Consider the following 20,841-nt stretch of genomic DNA (forward strand, 5'->3'; position numbering starts at 1 on the left):
CGCGAAGGGAGTGTAAACAGGAAGCGGCCGCCCGGGAGCGGGGGGTCGGCAATGGCCGCCGCCGTGAGCCGTGAGGCGCCGGGGCCGGGCGAGGATGAGGCGCCGGGAGCGCCGGCGGCAGTGGCGGCGGGAGGAGCAGCAGCAGGAGAAGGCGAGGGCCGAGCGAGGGGCGGCGGCTGCTACCTGGCGCTGTGCGCGCGGCCCGTGCACTTCGAGAAGGCGAACCCCGTGAACTGCGTGTTCTTCGACGAGGCCAACAAGCAGGTGGGGGCCGCGGATCCGGGCCTGTGGGCTCAGCCCAGCCCGCTGCTGCTCGCCCGCTTGGCTTTCGTTCCCTGCCCGGCTCTGGTTTCCTCCCGTCCCCTCCCTCGACTGCCGGGCACGAGCCCGGTTGTTCCCTTTCCCGCCGGGTGCTGGCTCAGGACCTGTCACCGTGCTAGAGGCGGTAGTTTGCTTTTTTCCCCTTCACCAGTTTATTAGGTTGGATTTCACCTGCCTTACTCTCACTGCCGTAAGGTCTTTCTGGAATTCATTGGAGTCAGCACTTTTCCTTTCTGTTCCAAGTGTCCCCACATGACTGGCAAACTTTGTCACTTTGCTCTTAGCTTAATTACCCTGATTTTTTTCACACCCCTTTCAATTCTTGAAATTCAATATATTCATTAAAAAGTGAATAATTACAGCTTTCCTTGTGGCATAGACCTAGGCGGTCATTTCTTGGCTTTAGTGCTTTTAAGCATATTCTCCTTAATACCTGTGTGGGCTCCTGAGAGTTCAGCTCGGTATAGCTAAAAGATCTACAGCCTGTCATGAGGCTTTACCAATGTGGATACATTTCACTGTCTAATTCCTGTAACCGTTCTTTGACCTCAGCATTCATGGAATTGGAACCTTCAAGCTTTCTTCCCCATATAGCTGTCGTGGATTGCCCTGTGTGTGGACATGATCAGTGGCATGTTTGGAGAGGGAGCAGTATTTCTGGGGTGTGTTTCTTGCTGTTGCACTCTGTTCAGAATGATGACAGAATCATTTGGTTTGGAAAAGGTCTCTGACATCATGGAGTCCATCCTTTGACTGAACACTACCTTGTCAACTAGACCATGCCACTGAGTGCCACAGCTTCCCTTAAACACCACCTCCAGGCATGGTGACTCCACCACCCCCCTGGGCAGTCCATTGCACTGTCTAATCACCTTTTCAGGGAAGAAATTCTTCCTAATGTCCAACATAAACCTCCCCTGGTGCAGCTTAAGGCCATGGTCTCTGGTTCTGTCTCTGGGGAGAAGAGGGGAACCCCCAGCTTGCTACACCCTCCTTTCAGGGAGTTGTAGAGAGTGATAAGGTCACCCCTGAGCCTCCTTTTCTCCAGGCTAAACATCCCCAGCCCCCTCAGCCACTCCTTATAGGACTTGTGCTCCAGACCCTTCCCCAGCTCCACTGCCTTTCCCTGGACATGCTCCAGCACCTCAGTGTCCTTCCTGAATTGAGGAGCCCTGAACTGGACACAGCATTCAAGGTGTGGCCTCACCAGTGCCGAGTACAAGGGGACAATCACTGCCCTGGTCCTGCTGGCCACAATATTTCTGATCCAGGCCAGGGTGCCGTTGGTTTCTTGGCCACCTGGGCACACGCTGGCTCACGTTCAGCTGCTGTCAACCAGCACCTCCAAGTCCACTGGGCCACTTTCCATTTATTTCTTTTTATAATCCATTGTCTTACATTTTGAGGGCCAGTTGAAATACCCTGTTGGGAGATACTGTATCATAGTGTGGGTGTGATATAACTACATAGAAACTGAGAGCTCACTTGAAGGTTTCATATTTTCTGGTGTAGATTTATTTGTCTGTGTTTTCTTGTTAAGCTTAAATAGTTTGATTTCCATTGTGTCTCTGAATCATTTGTAACCAGCGTTTCAATGACAGTTTCCCATGTGAGAGACCTGCCCATGGAATCTTCTCGTCTTGCAGAGATTAAGTGTTGCCTTCATTTTCTATCTACTTAAAACCAAAAATAGTTAAATTAAGTATTTGTCATTCTAATAAGGCTGTGGATTTGCTTGCAATTTATAGTCTTGACTCCTGTATTTCCTGCCTGAGCATAGCAGACTGGCAGCATGGCTGATAGTACAGAACAATGTCCCTGTTACCCTGAGACCTGATCTGTGTGCCTAGTGCTGCTGCACATACAACAAGTACCAATAAGGCATTTTTCTGCCTTTCTTTTTCTAAGCTAGGTAAAGTTTGTAACAGCATGACTTTTTTTTTTTTTTAATATTATCTTATTCCAGCTCAATACATGTCATATCTGTAGCAGGTTTTCTACACATATATTTGAAGTTGTGCTGAAGGAATTCTCAGTTGCTAGGGCATGTTGGCTGAAACTCCTTAGGTACCTGCAAGTCGGCAGGTTACTGTTAAACTATTCCTATTTAATAACGTGTTCTGACACAATTAAGCTTCTGGGTCATTGAGTTACATCTCTTCCCAATCCCCAAGATGAGCTTCTTTTTGCTTTAAACAACGCCCTGATGTCTCAGATACTTTTACTAGTACCTGACTTAGAAAAATATAAATATAAAGGCTTATATCAGATTTTTACTAATTTAACTTGCTCAGTAGTTCAGAATATGCCTACAAGACTCTTGCAGTACCATGCAATCTGACAACTCTAAGTAAACTTGGAATTCCAGATTATCTCTGTGAACTGGCAGATCTGCAGAAGAACAAAAATTGTGTCTTGTAGAAAAAATTAAAGATGTGGCTAATAGAAGAGGCAGCACATGAAGGTTATGACTTTGAAAGAGTTAAAAATATGTTCAAAACTTTTTTTGTAGGTTTTTGCTGTTCGATCTGGTGGAGCTACAGGAGTTGTTGTTAAAGGTTTGGAAGATAGAAATCCTATTTCCTTCAGGTAAGGCACCTTTATCTTGGGATAGAATCATGTAATCTTAGAATTATGTGGTACTTTGTCCTGATCTACTGTAATTCAGGTATAAAACTTAAAAGTAGTTGTTTCTGATCATATTTTGATTTGCTCTTAGATATAATCTTGCAATTATGGGGGTGTGCTTTCCCCTCCCTATAGTCTTCTGAGGGGAAGAAGTAATTAGGCTGTAGCTTCTTTTGTTTTCAACAACAGTCTTTTATTAAAACACGCTATACATATGAGAGAGTGATTCCTACGGCAGCAATGACTTATCCAAGGATACAGTTCAGCAGGTTATGCCTGTGATTCAAGCACAATGTCCAAACCTAGATGTACATTTCTCACCTTCTGTTCCTTGTTTAATCTAAATTGGCTTCTTCTATGTCTTCCATTTCTTGTGGAAACATTTTTTGTAGAATTTGACTACAGTAAACTATTTTACATATGTCTCTGCTAAGAGTGATGGCTCTTTGCACTCTGCTGTGTAAGGAAGTATTCTTTTATTCCACATCAATCCAGATATGGATGAAGCAATTTATAATCAAGATGTGTTTACTGTGATCTCCTGGGTATTGCATAGGGCCTGTCTTGCTGGGTTTATTTTACTTTTTTCTTTGATTACACTTGTCAATCCTGAAGGAGCTGAAAATACTTACTAAACTTCATGATGTTCCACTATTTTCATACTTTGCTGTCTCACTCTCTTTGGCTTGACTTAATAACATATGCTGGAGGAGCTATATACCTTATTTGTGCCAATTGTGCTGATGCTTGTTTGGTAAGAATACATTTTTATTGATTTTAATGGTGTGAAAACAGCCTCACTCTCTCTTTAACATCCAGAGTTCTTCCAGAGGCTGTGTCCTAATGGGAGAGCAAGGAGGCTTGTGTCAGCTAGCAGTAGTTCTGGAAGTAACAGAGCAGGTTGCAGGATGTTGGTGAGTGTCACAGAACTCCAGACTTACTGGGACAGAACTGAAAATGCAGGTTTGGATAGTCTCACAAGTTTTCCAGTTCCACATCACAGGCCAACAGAACTGAGCATTTGCAGTGATTTCAGGTGCTAATTTGTGTGACCTTAGCCATGATTCTGTAATTGATGTGTTCAGGACTTCTGAAGAGTGAGCTACCATATTCTTTCAGTCTGGGTTTTGAATACATTACTGGCAGGCAAGAGTAATAATCTGCATTCAGAAGCATTTGCATTGCACTTTTTTTCCTCTTTCATTGTCTTTTTTGAGGGTGTATTCTTTAAGAAACTATTTTAGATAATATTTCCATAACTTGTGTTTCTTTCTGTACAGGATGGAGGACAAAGGAGAAGTGAAGTGTATCAAATTTTCCTTGGGGAACAAGATCCTGGCTGTGCAGAGAACTTTGAAGAGTGTGGTAAGAAACCTACACCCTGCAGCTAGGGAATTGGAGCTGGAAATCATCTACTTCCAGAGTAGAAGTCTCTGAGACAAATGTTCAAGAAGTCTGTTGGCTAAAAACACTCTAGTGAAAATTTCTCCATCATCCTGAGAGGCTGGACAGGCAGCATTGTTTTCTTGCTAGTGTCATCATTTAAGGAAAAGTGTAAGGGGGAGCCAACTTCTATAAAGAATTCTCTGGCAAGGGTGGAGGGGAATATAAGCCAAGTTTTTCATATATCTGTATCTATATCTATCTCATCCAAAACAATTTGATAAACTAATATCTATTCTTTTGTATCTATGTGAGTATTTTGTCTGTTCTTCATAATTGCTAATACACTTAATGGGTGTTTTTGCAGGATTTTTTGAATTTTATTCCAGATAGTCCTCAGCTAGAATATACACAGGAGTGTAAGGTGAGTTAAATGTCCCAAGCTTATATGCTTAAGTGAAACTCTAAAGTTAGTTAGGCTGGTGACCTCTACTCTACAAGAGAACTAATTGAGGTACCTTTCAAAACACTAATATCAAGGAAATGAGATATGTAGTCACTACTGTCTCCCTAAACTGAGGTGAACATACAAGTATTAACAACACCATGAAAAACTTCCCTGTCTTGTGAATGTAATTGTTTCCTAGAGGAAGCAGAAATGCTGTGAAGGCAACAAATGTCAAGGTTTGGTAAGGAGAAGAGACAAAGTGCTGATGATACAGAAGCAGTGGACAGTGATTATATTAGTGCCAGATATGTTAATGTGGATGTTTTATCCTAATGTCACTAAGCAGTAATAGTAAGCTTTCACTAGTTTTTGTACTATGTTTGGTATTTTTAAACAATCTTTCTAATGTTTTGATTATTATTTTACCAGAAACAAGTACCATTGTCATTGTTTGGTATTTTCCAACTTTTAACTAAAACAAATTACATTTGGGGGTAATAGAATGCTAAAGTAAATTTTTATACGTCTGATTTGCACAGATCCCTTTATCCCTGTAGTCTTTAAAGCTGAAGCACTGTCTGCTTCATTATTTAGGACTATGAGTTTAAGTAAACCATTCTGGCAAAACCTTTATGGTAATGAAACTTCTGAGTGTAATAGTAGTAGATTCTGAGTGAAGTCATGGCAAAGTTTTCCACTTTGTTTTTGGTTTCTCTAAACATCTCTCCCTGCTTTTCATATCAGGAACTGGTTGAATTGGCAGTAGAGTTTGAAGCAGAGGAACTTAGTTTCCTCTAGGGTGAAAACAAAACTTGATCGTGTAATAAACTTGTAAATCTTACATGCTGCCAAAAATCCAGGTTATGCAGTAGTTGTGTTCATATGTAGTTTTGGAATGCTTTATAAAAGCAACTGATGCATGCTGGGTGTCTGGTTGGCCAAAAGTTATTAACTCCAGAGATTGGATACCTAAATTGCCTTTGGTCTCGTGTTCTTCATTTAGTAGTATTAGCTTATCTGAATAGTTAATTTTTCCAAGTAAAAGAGTGTTTGTTTGCTTGTTTGTTAAAAGACAAAGAATGCCAATATTCTAGGATTCTGCTGGACGAGTTCTACAGAAATTGTCTTCATCACAGATCAAGGAATTGAATTCTACCAGGTAATACAAATAACTCCTGTAGGACATGCTTAGAGACTTGAAAATGTAAATTTGTGACAGCATATTTGAATTTTTTTCTTGTCTCAGTAATTGAGAAAGTGTACTGGTTAAAAAAAAACCTCTGCCATTTTGTTTTCAGACTACAATTTTAAATTTTTTTTGAGAAGAATACATTTTTAGGGCAGAGCAAATTTATCATTTACAGGTTTTAAAACCTTGTATAAAGGAGTACTCAACTAGGCCTTGAGAGCTCTTAGATTAAGAGATGCTCTTGGCTTGTATGGAAATGAATATTTAAATCTAATGTGAAATACCACTTCATGCAAAACAAATCAGCATTGGGGAAGATGTGTAAATGCTTAAAAGGTGGCAAAGAACAAATAATTGACTAGCTAGAATAGCTGCAATTTGCAGAAGAGTTTCTTCTGTGTTGATCTCATTGAGTTCCTCTGTGTAATTACCTTTGGATATGTTTTTAAAGATGTCTTACGAATAAATAACCAATTCTGACATTCATGATGAGGGATATTTAAACACTTCCAAAAAAAAAAAGTTGTGCACTTCCCAATAATTTCAATCCTGGAGCTAAGACACAATGTTTCTAAGAATTACACTTACTAATAACTAATACTAAAGAAAGTAACTGAAAAAGCAGCATTATTTCCTGCTGATCAAAGGGGAAGATATATACTTAGCACCTGAAAGGATTATGAATGTCAACCATGCAGGTAAAAGGACCAAATCAAGTGTCTTTTTAAAGGGAGGATATTTATGCCCTTAAAATGAAGAGAATTGGTTTATATACTTAGTTCTTAAACTATAAAAGATTAAGGAAGCTGTGAAGGCAGTAAGAATATTGTAAGAAGAACTTTTTGATAAAACTTCACTAGTTGTTTTGATGCCTAGGTTTTAACTTTTATATTTTCCTGATTCTGTACTGTTTAGAGTGTAGCTCTGAGGTTTCTTGTAGCTTGCTAATTTCTGTTCACTTGTGCTAGGTAGACATAACAAAGCCTCTCCAGGCCTGCTCTCCAAGGTCACCCAGACCATCCTAGGCCCAAAAAGTATAATCCAAAGAGCCTCTAAGGGGGGCCAGCAGAGGGGAAATTACATCATTGAACTGAAGCTTTAATTGGAGAATTAACCCTGATATGCAAATGAACCAAACCTATAAAGGTGTGAAGAACTCGTGACCTGCCGTCCATCTTGGGGTCCATCTTGGCAATAGCCTCTGGCCCCAGGGGGTACCTTTGGAGGCCTTTCAAATAAATACCTATTTTATTCTTTTACTCCTGTCCAGTCTTTGTGTCTAGGAGACCTCTTAAGTCATCAGTTTCAAGCTAGGTGTTTTCTCCATTGTGCACAGAATGTATACCCAGATCTGGATGAGTGGGAAAACACAGCACCTTTGAGCTCATTAGGATTTGATGTGTTTTATTTCCTTAGCTACAGTAAGGTGGGGCCTAAGCCATAATTGCCAGGTTTCTGATGTTTAATTCTAGCATGGTAAATTTCTTTACACTTAACTGTTTCTCACTTAACATTCCTTGCTCCCGTGCATTATCATTTATGCTGTTGGAATACTGGTGGTAACATAATGCTAATATTCTGTGCTTCCAGGTATTGCCAGAGAAACGAAGTTTAAAGCTTCTGAAGAATCAGAGTATTAATGTCAATTGGTACATGTATTGTCCAGAGAGCTCTGTTATCCTCCTTTCAACCACTGTCCTTGGCAATGTCCTGCAGCCATTCTATTTTAAGGTAAAGGGATGTGTTCCAAACTTTTCATTTTAATTTTTTCTTAAACTGCTTCTTCATCCAAATATTCTATTGCTTGAATTTCTTCCAAGAGGTGCATGTGTTCACATCCTTGTATAACAATAAGCAAATCTGTAAGGTATTTCCTAGGTGATGGCTTAAAATTAGGTAATTCACCCTTTCTTACATGCTCTTTGAAAAGCAGTGTGTCCAGACAAGGCTGGACAGTTGACCTTGAGAAAGGAAAGAAAAAATTGGTGACTAAAATATTTTACAACTTCGATGTCTTTAAAGAGAATTTTTTTCACTTAAATAGGTATTTATGATTTACTTTTAATATGAACATTTGCTCTCTGTAGTATGATAAAGAACAAATAGGGGCCTTTCACTTGTGATTATAATTATAACCTTCCAAACATGACTGGATGATAAAGAGATAAAGAAAAAAGATAGCACAACTGTTGTCCCAAGCCAAGAGAGGGCTTTGTCTACAGTAGTTATTTCTTTTGGTCTTCTTCCCTGTGGGCAACACTTACTGGGAAAATATTTTTCATTTTACCTTGGAAAAAGTGTGTTGTGAGAACTAGAATCTGTTTTAAGTTAATGATGCAGTCAGGTGATTTTAAAAATGAAGAAAGGAACTACAGCATTTGTCTTGCTCCTATGAATGGATTAGGAAGATTTCTGTGGCAGTTTAAGGGTAAAGAGATTAAAAGGCAGCTTATTCACATGGGTTTTCTGGTTTGTATTAATCTTGTGTAGGGTCTGTACGGCATCCTGAATTGATGTTCCCTTAGGTGGCTGGGAGGAACCTACTAGCCTCTCCCAGTTTTCTTTTGAACGTCTTAGGTTATGGTTCCCCCTCCTTCACAATTTGTGTCAAGTTGTAGCTTGAAGCTAAATAATTTTTATCTTGTGTTCAGAATGTAATATTTAAAGATCTCCTGAGAAAGGTCCTGTACTGAAATAATATTTGCAAATAGAGATCTAGCAAAGGAAATAGTTCTGTAGTATTCACACTTCACACTCAAGAATGAACCAGTAAGAATGGGAAGTGAATTTCAGTAGAAACTTGGGAAACTCTGAAAACTTGCTTAAATATAAATTCCGTAGAAAAGAGGAAGAGGAGAGAGGAAGCCTTGGGTAGGAGAAGGGGTATGCTGTAAGGAGACTATGAATGGTAGGAGGTAGTGATATTTTCTGCTTCCAGCAGTTTTATTTAAGTAGGAGCATATACTTTTCTGGAAGAGGGAATGTAAGTTAAGAGAACTGCTCTTTTGAGTTCTCCAGACCAGTTGTACATGGGATTTGCATACAAATTTGTCTTGACTTAATTAAAATAGAAATATTTTTGTAGCTGGAGTTATACAATCAAGACGGTAAAGCTCCTGAAGTTACGGAAGTGTGTTAAAAATCGCTTGGGGTTTTTTTGGTGAAGAACGCGCAAACCCTTTCTTTCGGACTATGGCCGCCCTTCGCCTCGTGGGGGCGCTGGTGATACAGCGTTCGGGAAACGCGGCTCGGCCCCGTCTGGTTCCGGTCGTGACAGTTCTTGTTTTGCTGTTTAACAGAGTGGGACCATGTCAAAGCTATCAAAATTTGAAATTGAGTTACCTGCAGCACCCAAGTCATCCAAGCTCAGCCTTTCTGAAAGAGATATTGCTATGGCTACAATGTATGTATCTTACTCATCAGGTCTTTCTTGGGAAGGTGGGACAGTTTGGGAATTCTGGGAGAAGACAAAAACAATACGATGCTTGCACTTGTTTCTTGTTTTAGCAGTACTATTGCACTTCAGTTACTGCCTTGAACAAAGCATCTAAACAACCCTCTTGGGGCAAGGTGGGGAGGGGAAGGAAATGGAGAAGTCTTACATGAAATTGTTCCTGATTACCACAGAAGTTTAGAGAATGTTTCATTTTTTAGTTGATATTTTGATAGAGGAATCGTTCACAGATGCTTAACTTGCATGGGTATAGGTCGTGCATTGTGATTTATCAAGTACTGTTTTAGTCTTTCACTTTTAATTAAATTATCACCTGACTTAGGTAATCTCATCTCTTCTTTTAGGATAAAATGCATGGCTCTAAGAGATTGGTAGAGCTTTTAATTGAAAATAATGCTTTAATCCTGTTGTCTTGTTAGATACGGGCAGCTTTATGTTCTCTATTTGAGGCATCACTCAAGGACTTCCAACAGTACAGGAGCAGAAGTAGTGCTCTATCACCTACCCAGGTAAGAGCAGAATGAAGAACATTAGTGGCAGTTCCCATCTGTGTCAGGGTGTTGTGGTTTAATCCCAGCTGGCAACTAAGTACCACCAGCTGCTCCCCCAAACCCCTGGTGGCAGGGGCACCAAAAGGTAAAACTCATGGGTTGAGATAAGAACAGTTTAATAAGTGAAATAAAGTAAAAACTAGTAGTAGTAATGAAAAGGGGGTGGAGGAGGGAATAAAACCCATAAAAAGCAAGTGGCACAATAACAGTTGCTCACCGCCCAGCCTGTCCCAAGCACTGATCTGTGCCTCCTGGCCCACTTCCCCCAGTTTATTTACTCAGCATGATGTCCTAAGGTATGGAATATCCCTTTGGCCAGTTCAGGTCTGCTGTCCTGGCCCTGCTCCCTCCCAGCTCCTTGCACAGCTGCTTGCTGGCAGAACATGGGAAACAAAGAAGTCCTTGACGTAGAGTAAGCTCTGTTCACAACAGCTAAAACATCAGTGTCTTATCAATATTTTTCTCATACTAAATCCAAAATACAGCACTGTACCAGCTCCTAGGAAGAAAATAAACTGGGTCCCAGCAAAACCAGGACAAAACCACATCTTTTATAGTCTAAACAGGCTTGTTGACCAGTTCTCATTTCTCTTTGTTTCCATAGAGAGGGCTCCTGTAAGAAGACACATATTTTAAAGCTGAACAGAACTGGGAAGTTTGCACTGAATGTAGTGGATAACTTGGTGGTAGTACATCATCAGGATACTGAGGTCTGATTTATTTATATTATATATAAAATATATAATATATATAATATTGTGCCGTAACTTTGAGAAGTTACAGGCAGGTTTTAGTAACACTCTAGAAATTATATTTCTATATTCTTAGCTTTGCCAAAAGCCAGAGTATTTGCAGGAACAAAACCATAACACTGTAAGAGATTCAATCAGGGTTGTTGGTAATGCCTGCTTTCTTTTTACACTGTTCTTGCTTCTTGTCAGTTTCTTCTGATGCTTTGCTGCTGCACTGTGTAGGCTTTTAAGGCATTATACAAAGAGGTAGAATTAAATTGGATACTAAATTATTAATCCTGGGAAACTTCTCATATTTGAATGATAATGTTTCTATGACACAGACTTAGGCTCCTTTAGTTTGAATGCCTGGATCTGTAAAAACTTGTATGAACACAAACCTTCTTGTCTTACCACAGGTAAACCTTCCTTGTCTGTAGCCCCAGTAGCAAGGCTTGGTCAGTGGTTAAGCTAAAGTGATACTTTGCTCTTAACTTGGGTAAAGGCTTGGACTTCTTGTATTGTGTTCTCTTGGACAACTTCAAGAACTGGGGCGTGTTACCTCCTTAGGAGGATTAATTGATGTTTCATTTATATTTCATGTTAATTCTACTCATTAGCATTTAACCCAGAGCACTTTCTCCCCAGCATTTTGGTCAAGGTATAAACATGACTATAGAAACCCAGAAAACATTACTCCCTTTGGCTTTGGGAGACACCAGTAACTGAAGTTTCACTGGCACTGAAAGCAAGTTGCTTTCCATGGTGGTCCATACTGGGTAGAAGTGTTAGTGACGTGAGTTGAACAAGACTGAATGGTAGAAGTATGAGAATATCATAGGAAGATACTAGAAACTGGGAGGAAAATGTTGTATCCATGACTAAGCAGTGTCAAAGTCAGGTGTCTTTTTACCAGGGCCTGTAATGACAGTTCCAGGGGCAGTGGTTTTAGACCAAAGGGGGATAGATTTAGATGGGATGCAGGGAAGCAATTTTTACCCTGTGGGTGGTGAGACCCTTTAACAGGATACCCCATCACCAAAAGTGTTCAAGGCCGGGCTGGGTGGGGCCTTGAGGAGCCTGATCAGTGAAAGATGTCATCACCCAAGTCCATCCCTTCCAACCCCAACTATTCTGTAATTCTAACAGAGAATACAAGATGGAAATGTGAAAAGCAGACTGAATGCATGTAAATGGGTGGTGATTCACATTCGTGAATACTAATTTCCTCTTTTTAATTGCAGACTTCAGTTATATTTGACATCAAGCTAAAAGGAGAATTTGATGGCTCCACAACCATCCATCAGTTTGTACTTCCACCTCGATCAATACAACCCTATCAAATACCTGTAGCAGGTAGAACCACTATATAATGAATAACCTAACACTTAGCAAGAGTACTTAAATGTAACAGCTCCCATACAGGAGTGCTTCAGGTTTTAGGAAGCTGCTTACTAACACTTGAGTTATGTGTATTTGAGAGGGTGAGGAAGGAAGAAGGTAAGAAGCAATTGAGCATAAGTTGGTGTTCCAACTGTGTGCCAACTACAGAAGAGTTGCTGTTTAAGGTGCATGCTTCTTATAATACTTTGCTTTTACTTTGCTTGTAAATTGTTGGGTTTGGGGAGTTTCTTGGCCATGACTCTCAAAACTTGTGGGTGCTCAAAAGCACTTCATGCTTTTCTGGCTTAAGTCAGGATGGCATGACCTAGGAAGTTTGAGGCTGAAAGACAATACAAGCTCAGAATCAACTTTGGGACCTGTTTAGAAGTAATGCTACAATCAGTATTAGGACTTAAATGCTTAGATTCTTCTTGGATTACCTTTCTGTTCTCCAGCCCTAGAAGTGTGACCCTCAAGCTGGGAGTAACTAGAAATCGTCTGAGCAGAGTTTCAGTAGCAGATGATAAAGCGGAAAGGTTCTCTTTGTAGAAGAGAAAGGTGCTTCTATACAAAAAGATTGCATATTAAAACATCTTTAACATCTGATAGCAAGTATGATAAATCTGCAGGTGGAGACCTGTATTAAACAAAGGTTAGGATCAGACTGTGCAAACCACTGCTCCTTTTAAAGAGTATACATTTAAATACAGCAAATGGAGTCTGTGTATTTAGAATTACAGTACTAGAGCTGGAATATTTATGCATGCATTATTTCAACTTGGCTGAAAAACAAGAGAGTCATGTTTTGAAGGATTTGTTTGCCTTCTCAGTGTCAGATTTTCTTTGTAGATCTGGCTACACAAATGGGTCTCTCTTTGTGACTGCATGCTACAGTGTTAAAATCCATAGTTGCCTTTTCAATATAGGAGAGTTGCCAGAGTACTACTGCTCTTCACCAGATGTTATTTTTTCTGCAGGCCCAGCTTCTGTGACAAGTCAGGCTCCTGTTCCATGTAAACTCTGTATCCTTTAAATCCTCTCAAAAAGTAAAAACTTCATTCTAAGTATCAAGCAGGGAAGAAGGGAGCATTTGCTACCTTGGTTCCTTAACAGAGCAGTTTTAGCCAATTATGCACATGTACTTCAAGACAAAATAATATACTTCATAATAGCCTCATAATGCTTTCACAGAGTTGTAAACACTGAAGTCTAGTATAATACCACATTTCCTGATTATTTGAGATAAGTGTATGAAATTATTGAATAAGTACATTGTAAGATTGCAGGTATCATTCCAAGAACATGGTTCAAAACTTCAGAAGCAAAAGTGACAGTAAATGAAAGTATGTTAATGGGATCTGCTTCTCTACAGTAATGTGAGTTCAGGAGAAACAGTTTAGAATCAATGTTAATATGGATGTTAAAACTTTAACATTTAGATTCTTCTTCTTGGATTGTCTTTCAACCTGATATTATCATCAGTGCAAGTGAAGGTAAGTGGTGAGCTCTTGGACTCTACAGTATTCATTATCAGGGGGCCTAGGGTGTGCACTTTCAGTGCACAAAGCAGCTTAAAACTTAAGTGGCTTATTAGGTACAGCTGCTGAGTTGATTACTCTTGGTAGTGATAACTGAGGATGATGCTATCTCTACAACTTTTCAAGGGTAATGCTGCTCTAAAATACAGGCTTAGAAAGGCAAATAATCTAGATTTGTGTTCATTTAAGGGTGGAAAAATTGTATGTCTAGGCTATACTGTACAAGGCAATTCACTTTGTTTACTCCTTCAAATCAAGGTTACCTCTGGAGTCTTCAGGTGAAACTTGAACCTGTAGTTAACCTCTTGCTAGATAAAGGAAAACTAATGGATTTCCTTCTCCAGAGAAAAGAATGCAAAATGGTTATCCTGTCTGTATGCTCTCAAAGTAAGTTTCAAGTGTGTTGTCTGTATCTTGAAAGTACAAAACTGCTTATTCATACTCACCCAAGTTAGCTAAGCTAGTTTTAGGTTTGAGATCACCCCTGAAGCAACCTTGGTCCTGTGGGATGTCATTTGCCCCAACTACCCTCAGTCACTATTCTAAAGGAATTTAGCAGCATGAAAAAATTAACTTTCCCCCCTTGCCCCCCACCAATTCAATTCAAATATACCTGACATGATTGAAAGTGTTTCATAAAAGTTTAAAATTAAGTACAGAATAGAGATCACCTTTTGAAAAAGGCACATTCAAGCCCCTGGTTACTTCTTCTCACAGCTCTTCTTTTTATCTTTTCAGTGCTCAGTGAGCCAGAAAGAGGATCACTATCTGTGATTGCAACTGTTTTTGACAAACTGAATCATGAATACAAGAAGTACTTGGAAGCTGAGCAAAGCTATACTATGGTAAACCATGTTAGCTATAGTGGCTTACAGAGACAGGACAATGCTGTTTGCTTCTCAGGTGGCATGAAGGTGCAGGCATGCTCCTTTCTACTTAGGAGATTTAGGCTCACCTCAAAAGGTCCTGACTGCCTCAGGCTCCCAGTAAAAGTCTACTGTGCAAAATGATCCTCACTTGACACTTGTGTGGCAGGTGCTGCATAGCTCATCTCCAGAGTGATGAGTTAATATACCCCAGTGCTTGAAAGCAGAGAGAAGGGAGAAGCTGAAAAAGCAACTGTGAATCAGTAACTACTACCTTGGTTTCCAAAGCACTGATTTCACTGCACACTGTATCGTGGCATAACACAGGCAGTCCTGATACCTCGCAGTTAGTTCTGTTAAAATACCCAATTCGAGCACTAGCTCAGAGTAGTCACATACTCAAAACTCTTCGAAGCCTGAGGGCCTGGGGCAGTGTAGTTAGTTTGATTCATCTCCTGGCTCTGAGGTATATAAGAGCAGCTGTATTTATATAACTTTAAAGAGCAGTTTTAAATTTAATATGAAAGCCCTACTGAACAAAATGCATCTAATATAATGTGACCACAGATATGAATTTCCTTGTTAACAAAACATTTATAGTTATGTTTGAAACAGAAAACAGTCTGTACAAGTGTGACTGACTTTGAACTGTACTACAACACTACAGTTTTCTTTTTAAAAGACTTTGTTTTCTCCTAGGTGGTAGAAACAGGCCTGAGTAGAAGTAATCCACTCCTGAAACGTCCTGTCCGCACTCAAGCAGTTATTGACCAGTCTGATATGTACACACATGTTTTATCTGTTTTTACAGAAAAGAAGGTAAGTTAAGTTTAAGGGCTAATTAAATAATTTAAAGGGCTAATTTGGTAGCAGTATCAGAGCAGCCAACTTAAGTTGACTGCTTGAAATTGGCTGCAGGAAGCTTTGTTAGGATTAGGGTATTTTAATGCCCATTCTTATGGGGTTATTAACAGAGAAGCTATGCAAGTTCCCACTAACACTTTCTTCCTTGTCCAGGAAGCACCCCATAAGTTCACTATAGCTGTCTTGATGGAATACATTCGCTCTCTCAACCAGTTCCAGATTGCAGTTCAGGTAAATCACGTATGTGCTAAGTACATTGCCCCATTCCATGAATGGGGGAAGTCCAGTCTTGGTCACATGTGTAAGTCCTATACAATACTGACTTTTAGATTATAAAAACATATATATGTTAGAGACATACCTTTCATTGTCTTCTTCCTACATTCACAGCACTACTTGTATGAGCTGGTTATCAAAACCCTTGTTCAACACAACTTGTTCTACATGCTCCATCAGTTTCTGCAGTACCATGTGCTCAGTGACTCAAAGCCTTTGGTATGTAAGACAAGTAGCTCCAACAAGCTAGTGAGGGAGGTGAGAAGTCTTCAGAATTTTAAGGTTATTTCCTACTTTTGCCCTAGGCTTGTCTCTTACTGTCCCTGGAAAGCATTTACCCTCCTGCACATCAGCTCTCACTGGACATGTTAAAAGTAAGCACTTCTCACTCTAGTAACTCCACGTCAGATGGGGGTTAGACTGGTCAAACAGCATCCCTGACCAGGTTTGAGGTGACTAACTAACATCAGTCATTTGCATGCATTGGAAGCATTGTCTTACAGCTGTGATTGACTTCACAGAGGCTTTCCACAGCAAATGATGAAATAGTGGAAGTTCTGTTGTCCAAACACCAAGTTTTGGCTGCCTTGAGATTCATCAGGGGTATTGGAGGACACGACAGCATTTCAGCCCGCAAATTCCTCGATGCAGCGAAACAAGCAGAGGATGAGATGCTTTTCTACACCATATTCCGATTCTTTGAGCAAAGAAACCAGCGGTTACGGGGAAACCCCAGCTTCACACCAGGTAAGCAATAAGCAGGTTGACCAAGATACTCAGTTGTACAAACACAACTAAGACTTGTTTCATTTCCAATCCAGTTGAGCCTGTATTAGAAGATAAAACTCATGGTACTTTTTAGCCTATGTTTTGTACCCACCTTTAAGCACAGTTCCACATTAACTTGTCTTACTCCTTTGTCTGCTGCACCCAGGAGTAAAGAGGCTGAGCTAAATATAAACTCGCAGATGAACCTGTTTGACTTGCAGCTGCTCTCACTGCTTAGCTTAGCAGAACCATTATCTCCAATTAGTGCTTTCTCCTGAAGTCAGCAACCAGGTTGGGAAACCTTTGAGTTCAGTTGTCTATTTCCACTAATTACAAAAAATTCAAGCCCTGTTTTATGCTACAGTTCTTCTTCCTTTAAAAGCCAAGCCAAACTTTTGCACCAGCAACATGTTTGCAATCACCAGACATTCTGTTGGCACAGAATCCCACCCCAAGCTCTTGTATCTTGACAGTAAAGGGCTCTCATGGCTGTGAAGCTGCTGGTTAGATACATGAACTAGATACAGAAACTAGATCAAATATCTGCTTCACTTCAAGAATGACAGTCACAGAACTGGAAATACCTCAGTATTCCAGTGCTTTCTATTTGTTCAACTCCTGTACTCAAACACGTTAAAGATAAGAGTTAGTACCAATAAATTAAGGTAAGTGAAACTACACAATCTTGGCTCTTGGCTTCTGAGTTGTAAAGTGAACATTAACTTTTATTTTGCCCCTGCCTTAGGTGAGCACTGTGAAGAACATGTCACCTTCTTCAAACAAGTTTTTGGAGAACAAGCTCTCATGAAACCCACAACATTCTGAAAGACTCTTCCACTGAAATGTATAAACTTAATTTATTGCATTTAAGTAGATTTTTGGACTACAAAATTGCTATTTTATAATAAAGTATATACAAGACATTTTGGCAAATAGTACTAAAAATATTACAACTTGTGATGGCTTCCCCCTAAAAATAGAGACAAAAATTGCATTGACCTGCATTTAAAATTAGTGTCAGTAGTTTAGCAGTCCATTCTCATACACATCACCTCAATTTCATTGACAAAATGCTATTCAACTCTCACTACAGCTGGTTTAGGTTTCTGGAGGAAAAAGATGCAACCTCTTGAAAACAGAAGTGTTTTAGTAATATTATTAACACATCTAGTAATACTGCTACTTGAGCCACACTTAGCATTTCCTGAGTTTAAAGCTATGTCCAAAGCTGCAGCTGGTATCTTCTAGTTGAATCTGTGCAGGAGTCAAGTCTGTGGTGGTTACAGTGTGATAGTCATAGAACATTGCTGCGCTTCAGTTCTTAAGAGCTGGGCCTAAGCCACAGTTCAAGGAGTCCACTGAACACTGTTAAAAACTAGAAGTAGAGGAGTCTCTCCCGTTCTGTGCCTCTGGTCCTCTCTTGTGCAGCACGAGTTTTAGCTTTATTTACTGATGGGCCTGAGTGAGAGAGAACAGAGTTATCCAAAAGCTCCACATTGCAGCTGATCAGTCATCAGGAAGCATGCATGATCTTCCTGTCTAGGTCCATCTTAACATTCAGAAATGTGCTTCTGCTCAGCTGTTAATAACTCTCAGCAGCAACAAGGGCAGTGGTAGATGAATCCCCACCAGTCTTAAACTGAGCCTTACTTAATGGGGTTAAGTCTACCTTTAAGGACTACACTATACATGTGCATTTCCAAATTCAAGAGGACAGTGCTTGGACCATCCTCCCTGCAAGGCAAGATTGTTTCTGCAAATGCAGGAACAGTGTCCACGGGAGGTTTGTTACTTCCACCCTCCATCCCATCCCCAGGTTGAAACACGCTGATCATGCTGCTCTCTGGGGGCCACAGGGACCCAGCAGCCACTTTCACAAAGCGCAGCAAAGTGCAGCCACATGGGGCAGGCTATCCTTGCTGCAGTTCAGCAAGCCCACCACAGTGAGCTTACAGTGCCACCAGTCAGCCTTTGCTTTCCAAAACACAGGCACCTTGGATGAGAGGGGCACATTTAAGTGCTGCTTTTCATCTCTGCAGTCCTTTCCATGGCATGGAAAGTCCACAGACAGCTATTTTTGTTTGAAGCGTGGTATAGAGCAGACTGTCACATCTTACCTATGTAACTAAGGAGAACTGGAAGAAATATCAGTCCATGTGTTGCTCCCAGCACAACCATAGCTAGATACATCCTGAAGTAGAATATCTTGAAGATTTGAGATTTGGAAAAAGCCAATACTACAATTCCTCCAAATTTGGTCAGTGTGATACCACTGAAAACCTGGCAATAAAAAAAGTGTTTTAAGTGGTAAGTAGAGCTTTAAGTAATCCATTCCCTTCAAGTATGTAGCATTTGGTAAGATTTCTGTGTAATCTAAAGCTCCTATACGTAGTATTCCTCCTGCCCTGCCAGTCTAGAACCAAATCAAGATGTACTCAGGAGAAGAGTTCATCTTTTTGATCCCACAGGACAGACTCAGTATGATTAAAAGCCCACTTTGATCTGTGCAGTCACCTAATTAATTTTTGCTTGAGCCAGATACAGATGAAAACCATTACTTAAATTACCTTGTGTTCCAGTGAAATTCTGTATGTGGCTGCAGTACACACATCACAAGAACTGTCCATTCCAACCCCATATTTAGTCTACGATCAGTACTGCCTAAACACTGAGCCCTGCTTGTTTTCTACAAGCTCCAACTCCATCCCATATTCACAACAACCTTTCCTAGTCACCTCTAACTATCTGGAAGAGAAACACTTGAACTTTAATGGGACAATTTGAGGTTTATCCAAACTACTAGGTCAGCTAAAGCATTTAGCTCTTCTCTACTATTAGGTAGCAATAACATGAGATTAAAAATGAGTCTTCATCACCCCTATTACTAGTAGAAGCCTAGGTTGACCTTAAGAGCTTTAAGCATTCCAAAAACAAAAGGCAAGGCCATCTTTATGTCTTAAGACTATCATCTATAATATTTCTTAAAATAGTAAGGCTGTTACTTGGCTACTCATTTTCCCCTCCCCACCCAGCAGATACTCACTGAGCTGCCCATGTGAGACAGAGCTTCTTCTGCACGCTCTACTCTACTGCCCTTGGTACTAACAGTGAATGCTCTTGTCACATGACTGCAGAATTCCACAGCAATACCACAGCTCTGGAGAGTGAAAGGAAACACGCATGAAAACACCAGTTAAATGAGCACTTTGATGGCAAGGTCTCTCTTCAGAATTCGGGATGGGCTAGAAAGATTCCTATCAGCTCTGATCAGCCCTTAGGGTTAAGTACCATGGGAAGTTACAAGCTTAGTGTTAGTTGCTTCCCAGAGGCTGTTGCAGGCACTGTGTGGTGTTTTACCACCAGTCATTGCTAACAGACAAACAGGAAGCAGAACATGACATTGTTTCAGAGGTCAAAAGTTTCCTGATGTTGAAGCAAGCTGGCTTTGATGCAGTGCATTGCAGTGAACATTGAACAGCAGGATCAATTTACAACTATCAGCTGCAGTAACACTGCTTTAGAATAACACTGAATGTACGTCCTGATTTGATACCATAACAATTTAGCTGATCAGTCATTTACAACACTAACTGAACACTTAGCCTTATCTAGTAGATGCATGCTTGAACATACATCTAACTAACATGGGCCAGCAGTTTACACTAACCCTCACAGCTGCCACAAACCTCTAGAGAACACCGTAAGCCAGAGCAACCAATAGCTGCTTGCTGGAGCTAATACTGGAGTGCTTTACCAAGGCTCTCTCCACCCAAATGATTCCATCCACTTATGCAAGAACAATACTGGTGCTAGCATATCCCAGATGTACTCTGTAGAACATAAATACAGCAGAAGCCTTAACACAGACCTATACATCCTCCCCTTCAGCATGAACCACCTGTGTTGACGTGGAGCAGCACCAAGCCCAGATAGCAGCAGTAAAGCTGTTGCTGCAAAACAGGAGTGACCTCCACCAGATGCAGTATAGCTTCAGTTCAATTGCTGTATTTTATCAGTACCAGGACTAGTTGGCAGAATAAACTTGTTTTTGCTTCTTCTAGATGTGTTAAGGTAGTTCCAATTACTGTTCAAATGCCTGTCGAAGTTTAGTAGCAGAATACTGCTCAGTATCTTGAGTATATGTGTAGGACACAGAACTGTTCAAAACTTGGAAACAGAAGCAAAGGGATGTCTTGTTGACTTACCATGACAAGATTTACTAATGAAACTGCATTCAAGCTGATGCCCCAGAGCCACATCACTCCAAACATGTTGACGATGATCATAGCAATAGTTATTGAAACCACAACAGCAGCCCATACTTCAAAACCAAGAAGCACAGTTGTCACCAAAAATATTGATCCCAAGGAGATGCAGAGGTTGAAGATAGCATCGTGCACAATTGTCAAGTATTGTTCATAGAAGACATAAAACACACTGT

General features: G+C 40.4%; 2 protein-coding genes across 2 annotated transcripts in view; one reads left to right on the plus strand and one right to left on the minus strand.

The window, feature by feature from the left end:
- On the plus strand, positions 1 to 17,333 carry RMC1 (regulator of MON1-CCZ1). The gene is made up of 20 exons (XM_069004615.1): positions 1 to 264; positions 2,834 to 2,910; positions 4,230 to 4,314; positions 4,700 to 4,756; positions 5,853 to 5,939; positions 7,560 to 7,700; positions 9,269 to 9,372; positions 9,843 to 9,932; positions 10,579 to 10,684; positions 11,950 to 12,061; positions 13,066 to 13,110; positions 13,528 to 13,581; positions 13,885 to 14,013; positions 14,365 to 14,471; positions 15,192 to 15,311; positions 15,510 to 15,587; positions 15,747 to 15,851; positions 15,938 to 16,006; positions 16,154 to 16,379; positions 17,146 to 17,333. The coding sequence occupies exons 1-20, from the start codon at positions 52 to 54 to the stop codon at positions 17,223 to 17,225; spliced, it is 2,085 nt and encodes a 694-aa protein (XP_068860716.1). The 5' UTR covers positions 1 to 51; the 3' UTR covers positions 17,226 to 17,333.
- Positions 17,239 to 20,841, minus strand: part of NPC1 (NPC intracellular cholesterol transporter 1) — a 27,076-nt gene continuing 23,473 nt past the window's right edge. The window contains exons 22-25 of the mRNA XM_069004614.1: positions 20,606 to 20,837; positions 19,444 to 19,557; positions 18,518 to 18,680; positions 17,239 to 17,858 (exon numbers count right to left, since the gene is read on the minus strand). Of these exons, the coding sequence (XP_068860715.1) occupies positions 17,776 to 17,858; positions 18,518 to 18,680; positions 19,444 to 19,557; positions 20,606 to 20,837 (592 nt within the window). The 3' untranslated portion in view covers positions 17,239 to 17,775. The remainder of the gene's footprint in view (positions 17,859 to 18,517; positions 18,681 to 19,443; positions 19,558 to 20,605; positions 20,838 to 20,841) is intronic.

Source organism: Aphelocoma coerulescens, chromosome 2 (assembly GCF_041296385.1).
Source record: "Aphelocoma coerulescens isolate FSJ_1873_10779 chromosome 2, UR_Acoe_1.0, whole genome shotgun sequence".
Taxonomy (NCBI): Eukaryota; Metazoa; Chordata; class Aves; order Passeriformes; family Corvidae; genus Aphelocoma; species Aphelocoma coerulescens.